The sequence below is a fragment of the Sebastes umbrosus genome, chromosome 6 (genome assembly GCF_015220745.1).
Source record: "Sebastes umbrosus isolate fSebUmb1 chromosome 6, fSebUmb1.pri, whole genome shotgun sequence".
Lineage (NCBI taxonomy): Eukaryota > Metazoa > Chordata > Actinopteri > Perciformes > Sebastidae > Sebastes > Sebastes umbrosus.
In genome coordinates, this window is record NC_051274.1 from 15145739 (window position 1) to 15159273 (window position 13535).

The 13535-nt window shown below is 41.7% G+C and overlaps 1 protein-coding gene across 5 annotated transcripts in view; it reads right to left on the reverse strand.

The window, feature by feature from the left end:
- Positions 1-13535, reverse strand: part of dlgap4a (discs, large (Drosophila) homolog-associated protein 4a) — a 105563-nt gene that overhangs the window by 3369 nt on the left and 88659 nt on the right. For 3 of the 5 annotated variants that reach the window (XM_037771667.1, XM_037771670.1, XM_037771672.1), the window contains 5 exons: positions 4492-4925; positions 4299-4396; positions 2484-2920; positions 1525-1616; positions 880-1032 (listed from right to left, as the gene is read on the reverse strand). In XM_037771667.1, the coding sequence (XP_037627595.1) occupies positions 880-1032; positions 1525-1616; positions 2484-2920; positions 4299-4396; positions 4492-4925 (1214 nt within the window). The remainder of the gene's footprint in view (positions 1-879; positions 1033-1524; positions 1617-2483; positions 2921-4298; positions 4397-4491; positions 4926-13535) is intronic. The other 2 variants (XM_037771669.1, XM_037771671.1) reach the window with 1 other exon arrangement.

Sequence of the window (13535 nt, forward strand, 5' to 3'; positions counted from 1 at the left end):
CTGAGTATGTCGAGAAGGAAAAGGAATAAGGTACAAGCTGAAAACACAACCTCTACGGGTAACTCTCATTTGTAAGCCATTAAGCATTCATCAAGTTAATGTAAAGTTAAGTTACTACAACTAAACGTTATTCATTATTAATTAATCCGCAGATCATTTTCTCAATTAATCGATTAGTTAGCTTCGTCAGTAAAAAATGTCAAAAACGGTCATTATAATCAGTCAATACTAGGGCTGACCCGAATGCTTCAAAGTTTCAGCTGTTGCCATAGTAATTAACCTCCAAATCAGTACTAAAATGCCAATGTTTTTTTTTTTTTATATACTATATATGTATCCAAGTATGTAATAATGCATAAATCACAAAATAGCCCATGAAATAGGAATAATCCCACAACATTATTCATATTCACATGAATTATTATGAGTTATTCTCAGACAGATATCGCTGTTTGTTGTGTGTGTGTGTGTGTGTGCGCGTGCACAGTAGTGCTATCAATCTATCCCGGGCACTGAAACGAGGGAGATGGAAATAGAAAGATACAAGAACATGTCGTGCTTCAATGAATATTATATTGAATATTGAATATTTCTCACCAAAGCTTCGAAGCCCAAAAAATGGTATTCAAGACAGCCCAGGTCAATAGTCATTATAAAACAGCCCAAAGTTGACATCTTCAAATAGCTTCTTTATCTGACCAAATGTGCCAAAACCCAAACACATTTAATTTAAAATGATATAAAGAGAAAATTAGCAAATCCTCCCTTTTGAGAAGCTGACGCAAGCCAATGTTTTTGCTTGAAAAATGACTGATTTGAGTTATTGCTCTAATCTAAAAAACTGTAGTACAATGAAAACCGTCTGGCACCAAACATCACCTTCTTCTCTGATTTCTCAGGAAAATGCCAGTTGTTGGCTTTCAGCTGGTAAAGCTCGTCAAACTTCATGCTGATGTCTTCTATTGAGAGTTGTAGCAGATCCCAGAACCCCGCGAGGTCCTGCGCTGTTGGTCGTGGGTTGGCGTTTACGTCCTAGTGAGAGGAAAACGAGACAGTATAGAGAAGGGATAGATGAATGGCTTCGGTCAAATCACAGAGAATTAATCACATTCCTCCCACACACATATTTCCTGGGCAGCCTCCCTTTCGAGCAAATGGATGAAGAGAAAATGCATTTGACACCAATAAACTTTCAGAGATAATTAAATTTCAACACGATTGGACCTGTAACAGAAAATCAAGCGAAGAGGAACAGCGGGACAAGTAAGTCAAATGAACAAGAATCTATCACAGTGAATCTGACTAGATGAATTCTCAAAGATTTTCCTGTTTCTGCCTGAAAAGATTTCAGATTTTCCTTCTCTAAATGTAATGGGAAGACTTCTGCATGTCAGAGTGTGTAGGACAAATGATGTTGGCAGGAGAAAGATGAAAGAAAAGTGGGTCAGTAAGAGTTTGAGAGGCTAACGAAAACATGTAGCGTATCAAAAGAGAGATTCAATGGGATGTAATGAAGCCACTCACCAAGTTCTCATTACAGAGCCCTCTGAACTGCTCGAACTTCTTTGTTATGAGGAGCTGAGCGCTGCCTACTGCACTGCGGATCGTCCCCAAAACTACGAAAGAGAAGAGTATAATAAATCATCAAAATGTTGTGGAGAGATAATAGAAACAGTTTGAGCTCAAAAAGATACATAATGCTACCAAAAGTACGTAAAAAGGCAGCTTCTTTGAGATCCATAGTAACTTGAGAGACACAGTATATAAAGAGAGAGCTGCATCAAGACATAGGAGGGGGCGACTATATACAGTTTATCCCTGTTGTCTAGTAATGAAATATTTATCTCAACATTTACCAATTAACGTTCTGTGACAGTAATGATTTTCTTACAGGAAATATATTAATGCAATCTTAGGGAGGATAACAAATTACTCTTTATTCAGCTATTTTTTCCGCCTTTAATATTTGCATGTAAATGGAAATTCATAATTCAGGACCACAGAGAGCAGAAGGAATGATGATCGGATGGAGCCTCTACATCTAGTCTGCTCCTTGCTCATTCATATTTCAGACACTGCAGAGATGGATCTGCCTAAAAGCCTGAGTGGTATTCTCGGAGATGAAAAAAGTGAAATGACTCTGCAGTCGCTCTGTTACAGCTAAAACAAAGTGTACTTCCCCTCCAATGAGCAGAGTTACTGGGAGTCGATGGCAGTAATGACTGTGTAGTGCTCTGTCTCGTTGTCCATGGTCAACATGGACGAGGCCTGACCTGATCCCCCCGTCTGTGGACCTCACTAACTCAATTAAGTTCTTCATGTTACTGACTTGACAGGCTATTAACTGTATTTTATTTATTATTCTAGTAACCAAGCAGCTTCAGGTAGGGATGTCATAAAAACCGATACTTTGGTGCAAAGTCAATGCTAAAATGATGAAATGTAATGTTTTGAAAGCCATTTCATGCAGTTATATCACTTACCCTCCTCTGACAGCTTGTTGTCTTTGGTCTCCTTCTCCATCTGTTGACACCAGCCCTCCATGCGCCCCGCTTCCGCCTGCAGCAGCTTCAGGAACCAGTTACCGTCTCGGAGGCAAGCTGGCGTGCTGGGCTGAACGGCATCTCCATGGGAGCTGCAGTTTCCCGTCTCCAGGCTGGGATCTGGCGGTGGCAGCGAGGAGGGGTCTAAAGCCGGGTCCAGAGTCTCCGGGGGCGGGGTGGATATCCTGGATGGGGCTGAGGTGTGTTTAAGGGGCTGCTGGTCCATGGCTTTGTCCTGTCTGTTGGGTGCGGTGGCGTTCGCTGTTTGACTGTTGGGGCCGTTGGCTGTGTTGTTCTCTGTGGGTGCGGCATCCTGGGGCTCCTGAGGCTCAGTCTCTGTATTTTGTCTGGAGGCCATGCTGCTGTCCCGGCTGAGACTGCAAAGACATGCATAAACATCAGCTTCTGACAGACAGTTACATAAATAAGACAACAAAGTGATGTGCGAAACATGTTCTACAGTAACAGTTTGGGGTCAGTGAGCTTAACTGACAGGACATTATGGCAGCTGATGGTGCAGTATCACGTACTGCAAAGGAGCACAAAGAGTCCGAAAACACACGGTATCGAGAACGGTTAGCAGGCAGCAGGAGGGAATTAGCAACAAATCAGGTATACAACATAAAAAGCTTAGCGGACTGCTGCTTCAGAGATAATGAGCAGGGAAAAAGGAAGCGGGCTGTCAAAGAAATGTGATTAAGGGAAATTACTGTGAACTGGAAAAGTTTAAATGACGCATTTTCAGCTCCCTACAGTCAAAACAGGAGTAAAAGGACATAAATCAGAGCCCTGAGCTGCTGTACTGCTACCAGGCTGACTGCTGAATGACCCTAGCAATAGTCTGCAGATTCACCACACAGGCGAAACAAAGAATGACGATGTGAGTGTGTGCAGTTATGGAGGCAAAAGAAGGAGAAGAGCTGCAGTGTGTTCAGACAGACAGGAGGTCTAGGGCTGAGCAGTAGGGTTGAAATCATTGTCACAATAATAAAAAGGCACCCAGTGGGTTAAGTTCAGTGTTACTGACCAAAATGTGTATCCTTGAGGTCTAACATACGTGTTGAATGCATTCGATTTTTTAATGAAACATTTGCAAAGCAACATTTTAAATCGTGCATTGTTCACATTCACGTTTGCTCGCTTAACGCCTTCTTCGCTGCCTTCGTCGGCGCATCGCTACGTTTACTGGAGCATTACTGCCACCAATTGTCGATCAGCAGAATAGCATGAAACTGGCAGCAGGGATATGTATCTCGTCGCTTGCATGCTAATGAACGTGCATGATACACACAAAACGGAAACCCCCTTGTTAAAAACATGGCTTCATAACATTACTAGTCAAATACTCCACAAGGTACCTTTAAATTGGTAAGTATAAGGGTGGCAGTGGTTTGGTTTCGTCTGTACTCTGACCCATAGCACTGCCTTCAGTGTGGATGCTCGATCTATCACCAATTACATAAAGCTATTTTGCATACGATTCCTATGAGTGCACTTTCTTTTAATACTCTCTTCACTCCATTTGTTCATACTATATCTTGAAATGACTATTTGAATTCTCCATTTCTCATACAGTATGACATGTGAAATCACCAGCCGTTAATATCTCAATACACTTGCATATAATGATTCCATTAAGGGCAATATAACCATACATATGTATAGGTTAATATCCTGTCTTCACAGCATCCTTGTGAGAAATGTAAACCATCAGATCACTTGTGGCTACCATTCACTGTCGCATCAAATACTTACGGCCTGCCGTTCTCCACTTGAACTCCAATTGACTGAAACTTAAGGGGGGCAGTCAGGGATAGTGGTTCTTCTCTTAAGACTGGCAGAACGCAATCCACCTGAAAAGTCATGGACAACAGAAAACCAGTCAAATACTTCTACCTCCCAGTATGATTGTACCTCAATACAAAAATGAAAAGTAGACAATTGTTACCTGAATTCCGATAGAGGACAGTTTCCTCTTGGTTGCAGTCGGGGGCTGCTCTAGGGTGAAACTAAAGCTCAGGGTGTCATTTTGGGACTGGGTAGATGTGGAAGTGGTGGTAGTGGCAACAGTGGCGGGAGGGAGGTCACGAGGGGCTGGAACAGGATGTGCAGAGCCTGCAGCGGGTGCAGGGAATCCAGCAGGGACAGGGACAGGGACTGGTAGAGGTCGGGTCAACTTAGCCAGACTGCCCGTGCGGATGCTACAGAGACTGTCGGAGGAGTTGCTGCGTCCCGACTGGCTGTTGGCCTCGCTGCCGCGGTCCTGCTGGTCGATGTATATGTCTTGGGCCGACTCTGTGCTGCTCTGCACCGTCACCGAGATGAGGGGCTTGGATGTGGTGCGGGGTGGGACTGGAGGAGGAGCCTTCCTATTGCTGACTGCTGACAGAAAGAGGAGACAGAAAACAGAGAGCTCCGAATGAGAAATCTGCTCTTTGTCACTTAAGACTTCAGAGAGAAAGCAAAAGTAAAATAAATCTGTGCTGCCAGACATGATCCAGCTGGTGCATATAAAGTGTCAAAACACAAACCCATAAACATGGCCTATCTGAAAAACAAACCTGCACTTTGCCCCTATTGCTGCCTCTATCGTGTTAACGCTACCTCTATGTTTCCTGTAAACCTGTTGGTGGTTGTGTTCCATTGACGTCAGTCTGTCTCTGGAGACCTTCCTTTACATGCTACACCTTCAGTCCTTTTGCTCTGGGGATTGTAACACAAGACAACTCTTCCTTCTCTGACCATGGCCTTTTTAGACCAAACAGTTCCAGGAACTATACAACCAAACTACTAAAAAGTCCATTTTGCGCTTTCCTGTTTGTATTTCCAACAGATCTGAAGAACCACGAAGATCAGGCAAAGAACAACACAGAACTATCCTGCTGTTTTTTGGATTTACTGTTGCGTGACATTTTTCGGTGGATGTAAAACACAATTTTTGAGAACCTCACATTTCCACACAGTCAAAGAAAAACCCTAGTGCACCCTGGAGCCTCTCTCCACAGGAGAACCGTTGTACCAGCGCCTGGTTCAAAAAGTAGTTTAGGCGACTTCGCCAATATTTAGCACTGAGCTGCGCAAGTCGCGTTGCCATCTCCGTTCTCTATTACCAATACAGTAAGTTTTGTTATAAGGTACTTTTGAGACAAGACTTAGTTTGTAATAGTATATAGCCTGTCGGGCTGTTATTTGTACAATGACGCAGCTAAAAAAAAAAAAGTGCAGTGATTTGACAGACTAAATGAGATTCGACACTGGGCTTCTCGAATGCTAATTAGAATCATTGACGTTTAGGGAGCAGCCCTAAGTGGATGTTATGAATCAATGAAAAGGAACCTTGCGGAGAAGTCTGAAAACTCTACAATGCCTGTCTCCAAAGGACACGATCTGCTGAGTGCTTGATTGTTATCTATTTCTGCTGTAGAATGTAACAGTGATGAAACTATTAGCAAAGAAAGTTTCATTTCTCTTCTTTACTTGTTCTCTCATCGCTCTCTTGTTCGCTCACTATGTCTCTCTCTCATTTGCTCGTGCTCTCAACTTGTTCACTTGTGTTTGATCAGCGACAGTCAGCCCTGCAAACTCCACTTTCCTACATAGCATTACACAAATGACAAGTGGACATCTCCCCAGTGGTATACCCCATCAGTAAACTTACAAGGATTGAAATGTGTTCTTGGAGGTATGCCATATGTTCAAGGGGCCATAATGGATATTTTTTATAATCAATCACGTATCAAATCACGATATGAAAACAATGTGTCAATGTGAACACACAGCACGTGCCACTAGAGGTCAGTCTCTACTGGTGGAACCATAGATTGCACATGACAGCTCCCCAAAAGTGAAGCCAAAACATCTTGATCACCCCCTGGTGGCTGGCTGCAGTATAGGTCATAAGGCCCTCCCCCTCCAAGTTGGTGTATGGGCCAAAATAAAAAGTCAAAGTACACATCAAATACATTTTTCCCAAAGATGGTTTCTGTCATTTTAGGTAGTTCTTATGACGCTGGTGTATATTCAAGTGTTTATTTCTCTGATAAGTTTGGTTTGAATTAGTTAAATGATGCTATAAGAAGGGGGTGAGACGTCATGATTGACAGCTGTGATTGACAGCTGCTCTGAGTGAAGTAGTCAAAGCCAGAGGCTCTGGAAATGTATAAGAGAGGAGATGTAACTTTAAGTTTCCATAACCGTCACGAGTCTGTAATAGAACATGTGTCAATCTGATCATAAATGTAGATATATAGATATTATGGTTAGTTGTTGTGTCTTTCTAGCCAAACAGCTTCCGTGATGCTAACATGGCAGATAGGTGGCTGACTCTAACGATCTACTGCCGTGCTCAGCTCTTCATTGGCTTTGGCACGTGTGTGGACGGGACCTTGATGCCGCGGCTCCAGCCCGCCGATCACCACTGCGTAGACACCGCAGTGGGTTCACTGTACATCAACTGCTCAGCACCAGACAGACACAGTTAGCAGGTAGCTGGTGAACAGTTGAGCATTCAGCAGGTAAAGAGCCACACATTTCGTTGGTGGAGACCAAAAACAAAGCTAAAAGAGAGTAAATATTGGACCCGTTGCTCTGTAACTGCTGGATGTGTAAATAAGCAACGGTTTAACAAGTTCCTTATATCAACATAAAAGGTGATCATATGTTAATGCTGTGTTCAAAACTTGTTTTTGTGTTTCTGTGACATAAAGTGCACAATATTCATCCTACATGTTCTTAATGTTATGAATGACGTGAAAAACATCAGAGGCCTGTACTACGAAGCAGGATTTGGCGTTAGCGAGGTAACTTGAGGGTTAACCCTGGGTTTTCCGTCCTACGAAGGTAGATCACTTCGTATCGTATGGTAATATTACACACATATGAAAAAGTTTAAGTCATAATCCAGGCAAAAGACAACACAGTTTAAACTGACATGTGCAGGAAGGACAGCTGGCTGTATGCTGTGGGTTCTTCCCGCTTTGAATTATATTTTCATACTTTTTTTTTTAAACTTCCTCTTGAGTCCATTTCACACCACCTGAGAGGGGGGGACGCAGCTGAAAGAAGGTTCAAATAGTCATACACGCCGCATTGATATTACTGGGCATGATTAGGTGTAATCCAGTTATCCGCTAATCACGTAAAAGCTATTTATATCTAGACGTGTATATCTTACTTTTGAGTGTGTCGTTAAATTAATAACTCTGTTAATTTACGCATTCATACATCGGGAGTTTTTTTCTTTTGCCAGCTGTTCTTCCTGCATTTGGCAGCTTCAACTGTGTTACTTTTAGTCTGGATTATGTGTTTCATTTCTTCGTATTTGTCTAATATAGTTGGCTCTTCCTTTGTTAAATGTGCCGCTCTGCCTATCTGTGGACTTGTCCATGTTTGATATTAGTCAGATGCTGAAAACACCGCCCCGTTCATGTGAACGCGCTCACAGCCAGACTGAGAAAACCCTGGGTTGATTTACCGAGTTGATAACCAGCTTGGTAGGACCGCTCAGCGGGATCTCATTTGTTAGGGTTAGTGAAGCCAGATAACGAGAAGATACCCTGGGTATGTTGAACTCGCTTCGTAGTACAGGCCTCATGTATCTACACACCTACAAACTTTAAAACGGAGTAATTTCAAACACAATCCATCCGTGAATAAACGTAATCGTCATCATTAATGTTGCTGACGGATAAAAACATATAACAAAAAACATAAAACACTGCTTTGACTTCTCTTTTAACAAATCAATACTCGCTAACAACTGTACTGTATCACTTTAAAAATCAGAGCAGAGCCATCACATGGTAGACTACTTAACATAAGTATGACATTTTGATGCTGACAGATATATGAATGTTGGATTCACAAATTCTTTCAGCAGGAACTGAAATGAGGCCAAAGACAATCTGACTCAGAGACTAGGAACCGGGACTGGTGCCTCTTTTTCTGTCATCAGTCTGACTGCAGGGTTGTGGTGGATGATACAGAGTTAACTACAGCACAGCAACATGAGAAACCAGCAAAAACCACAGGCGTTCTTAAAGAATTGAGGGGATGTTGAGGTGGTTTTGTGTAGATGCCATTTAAACAGCTGGCTGACTGTCAACATATGACCGAAATGGGTTGCAACACAAGACAAATACTTCTACCCAATTACAGCCTTCACTGACGCACATGATGGATGAAATATTTCCTTAAAATTAGCTGACCAAGAAAGTAATTCAAGGCTCACCGTTGGTGTTTCTTCCCTCCGGTAGCAGTTTCAATCTAAAGAGCAGCCTAACACCCTGTCATTGTGAGGGCGCTGCACTTCCGTCATCAGCCAGTGACTCACAGCACCAGTAAAGCCCTCATTAAATCCCACCAACATACACAAACATGGCTGTGGAATCCACTTCATGTAGTTCAAGAGTCCCTCATGCAGCCCTGACCTCTCGTCTCAGAGAGCATATCCAACCGACAACAGAACATTTATTCCCGAAGAATGAGACACTTCTTTTAGTGCTCATAGCACAGATGCATGACATTCCCTCAGTTAATCCTGTCCGGCTACACTCTGAGTCTCAAATCAGGCCTCTGTCCCAAGGCTGCACTGAGTCTCTTCCTCACTCACACACACACAGAGCTATAAAGTTGATTATTTCCACTGAAACAGATCATCTATATTATGCCAAATATCCACACATGTGCAATCCTCACTGAGTTCCACAATAGCATGATTTATGAGAAACAAAAACAAATAGGCTAAATGCAGTTTACGACCCTCCAGTCATAGTGAAGTGGGGTAAATGCAGATTATTCGCACCCTTAGCAAAGAGCACATTCCATTTTGCTGTCCTAGTGCAATATGTGGTGTGATGGCTTGCTCCATATCGGGGCTCAGTGCCAAGAGGTGATTAAGAGATTGATAAGCTGCCCAGACCCTGGACCTCCGGGGCAGGACCTGCTAATAACCTTCAGCTCAACCCTCGATTTTACTTGTTCAGAACCCTGAAGCCAATCCCACCTTCAATCATCACAAGTTAGTTAATCACAGTCGATGCCTGACCAATCAATGCATGAATGAGCATCAGTCCAATTTAGAGGTGTTAATGATTAGTTGCTCAATTAATAACTGCAAAGAGTTTGATGAGAAAAGTTTGCCGTCCACAGCCGAGCTCGTGATGGTACGACTGATTTAACGGAAACAGATCTGCTAAATCAGATAAAATCTGTTGCATAACAGAAAAGGAACATTAAAAAGTGTTTCTTTCCTTAATGACATATTAAGTAAACCTTACCCAAGTTGAATTAAGTACCTGTTGTGTGCATCTCTTTATCCAACCAATTCATTGCAGATGATTCCTCTTAAACATACAGTATACAATAGTATCCTTTACATAACTGCCAAACAAGGAGTTACAGTAAACGGATGATACATGACTCTTCTGATCATGTAAATAGCCTCATGCTTGGGGAAACCCAATATATATTTTTTACCTGTAGGCCACAACCCTTTTTTTGTTGATATAAGGACGGGTTAGGCTAATTTACTTGGGCTGTGTTGCAAAAATACCCCATATAACTAGTGTTTAATAAATTTTCATGATACTTAGTATCACATAGTTGACAACTGATAAAGGACATTGCTTAGTGCAGCTTTGAATGAAACATGCCAGCTAAGTTAACAAAAGAATGAGAGGAATCCCATTGCTTTACATCTTCACATTGACAAGTTATGTGGACAGAAGCAGCTGTCTGTGAAAATCACTTATTTGAGGGGCCCAAATGCTTCCTCTTGCTTTGAAAACAATATAAGATCAATTACAACCCTGTCAACACTGCTCTGATCATCGAATGTTAAGTAAAGTGCATCACTCGTGAAAACTATACAGTGTCTGGCCCAGGATATGGCTCCATCAGCAGGTCTGTCTGAGAGCTATCAGATGACCACTAATGGGCCCGCCACGGCAGGATAATATGTGAGTGTACATGATTGACTATTTTCAATGCTGTTGCTATAGACCTCTTTTCTGTTAGTAAACATGACGATGTAACCAAGTGTGCACAGTAAATAGAAACTGAAGGCATATCAATCTTTAGATGCCTATCCTGCAGAAAACGTTGCTATTCCAGCATTGGCAACAGCTGCACACACTGCAAAGCAACCCAAAGAAGTCAAAAAGAGAGTCTTACTATATCTGAGAAGCGTTTCAGAGATGGAGAGAAAAATGTTGCGAACAGTTTAGCTTCTGCTAATCGTCAAATTATTAGCAACATTTACTCTCCATCTCTGAAATGCTTCTGCTAACGGCCAAACTATTAGCAACGCTTTCTCTCAATCTCGAAATGCTTCGCCGATATTGAAGCTCGCTAGCCTCGAATCCCAGTTTGTCATCTCAAATGTATGCAATAAAAATGTGAAGTTGGAGCCACACTCCTTCGATTCTGGCACCCAACAACACAGCAAGATGACATTTTCGATGCATCACTTCAGCCTACTACTCTAAGGTGATTCGTGTTTGCCTCCAGTCTTTTCTTAGTTTTGATTCCAGCTCACACCGTGACGTAATCGTGTCGTCAGCGCGAAAAGGATCCATTAGTACCGCTTAAAAAAAAAAAAAAAAAAAAGCATGACTAGCTTCTCTTCCATTTTGTATAAGACTATTTCGTGGTCTGATTTGGGATTAAAGATGTCTTGATTACTGCTGAGCTAATTCCTTTGTGATTTGTGACTTACAGTCAAGTGTGTTAATTAGGCTGCAAAGTGAACTTATTCGCGAGTTCAATGCGAGACAGTGCGGCTCAACATCAGTTTCTACTGGAGCACCGAGCTGCTCAATATACACAAAAGCAAAGTACACACCCAGCATTATAAACAGTGTTGTAGTTTATTGTGGATGAACCTTTGATGAAACTCTGGATATGAGCCAAGTATCATGAAAAGAGGTGGTAGCAGAAGCTCTGTCCAAGATTAGCAGTCTTGTTGTAAGATAGTAAGTATGGCAGGCTGACAGGATGTGGGAGTCGTAGTTGGAAAGATTAGACCACAGGACACATGGCGGAGCATGACTTCTGACAAACAGATTAAGCACACGAGGCACACTATGCAGCAAAATAATGTATATTCAAAGCTAATCAGAAAGCTGTCCTGTGCAAAAATATCCTGCAAAAGTTGGCATTTAAATCAATATTTGCCTTAGTCCAAGAATCAATCTCATGTCAGCTGGGAAAACTATGCATTATGCATGGGGAAATTGCTGAAATTACAAATATACTATGTGCACATAGGGGATTCTGCATCGGAAGTACGGAAACTAGATGTCATGACAGATTACTGTAAGCCTAACAAAGGCCAATTCCTATGGTGAAGCCAGTTAACGACCAGGATTCAAATTTGGGTCATGGTGTAAATTCAAATGACTAGTTGATTCAATTTGCTTCTCACCCCACTGATGCTTATCAATGATGTATTACATGATTTATATTCATTTTGCTGACACATAGTTTCAAGAATCAGATATGGTATCTGTGCCGTTTTCCCACAATAGCTTCATGAATAAGAGAAACTAGCTCGAAGGTATGAGTGGAGAAGCAGCAAATCACTGGGAGAACAGTGGACAGACATCATGACAGAGAGGGATATCTGTTGAGACAGAAAGACAGGCGGGCTGCCATTTAGCAGACAATGCTGACATACTGATGGGAAAAAAACAAACCACCAACACAACATACAGAGCAAGAGAGACAACACCAAAAACAAAATATAGCGATATGAAAACAAACACGTACGATTTCATTAAGAGTATGACCATTTACATGCTACTGCGGCTAGTATTCCAAAAGTAAATGTAATATAAAAATATCCATAAAAACAAAAGAAGACCATGCCTTTCAAATTGAGACAAAAATCCAATAATTTAGTCCACCCTTTATACTTCTGGAGACACGGTTTGTGCATTCTCATCTGCTAAATAGTCTGATATCCTTAAATATCCTTATCCTCCTGCAGTTCTTAGTCTGACCTACTGGACTGGGACAACAGTCTGGGTTACCGCCTAATCAGATGACGAAAAGACACGTGGCAAGTGTCTCTGAGGTCAAACCTTTCAGGATAAGAAACTCTGAGCTTTTTCAAGGTAGAGCACTGTACCTGAGACACTTTTACTTCATTTTGAGATTATACTGCCCAAAAGAGATCAGAGATACTTTTAGGAAAGCGTTCATGACGTGTTAATAGCACATAGTTCTAAATGAGTCAAGTGTCACAAGAATGAAAAGCCTGCACAAGCCTGAATTCGGCTTTTGCAAACCCTAGCGTATATAATGCTTGAATTGAACCCAGAAGCAGGTCAGGATTTTGTCAATAATTTGTGCATATGACGCAATCACGTTTAAAAACTGGACTGACTGTCATCAAATCAAACTACATGGTAAAGTTGTGTGTGATGAAAAGGCAAATTAGGGCTGCCACTTACTTTTAGTTAGTTGTTTGTTCCATAAAATGTCAGAAAATGGGGAAAAATGCGACTCACAATTTCCTAACTCCGAAGATAATGGTATCAGATTGCTTGTTTTATCCAGCCAACGCTTAAAATACAAAAGATATTACATTTACCATCACAACAGACAAAGAAAAACAGCAAATCCTCACAACTGAGAAGCTGGAACAAAAGAGTATTTGGCATTTTTGCTTAAAAATTCCCTAGACAATACCTACCTAAAAAAAGTGTTTATCAATATGTAATAAACTCACAATACACCAAGTGTATTCCTTTCAGTGACTGCCAAAACCATCACAGGTGCAACACAATGTTTCCATCCATCTATAAGTAGTTATTTAATAAGTGCATATCATTAGTGCAGGAAATGGATAAGGCCTGGACTACACTGTCTACCGATGTTAACTAATAGCTCCACACAGACACATCACCAGGAAGCCTGGTTTGCTGTTGACCTTACTGTGAAACTACAGTTGCTTCGCCCATTCAGTCGAGAGATTACCTCATCAATGAG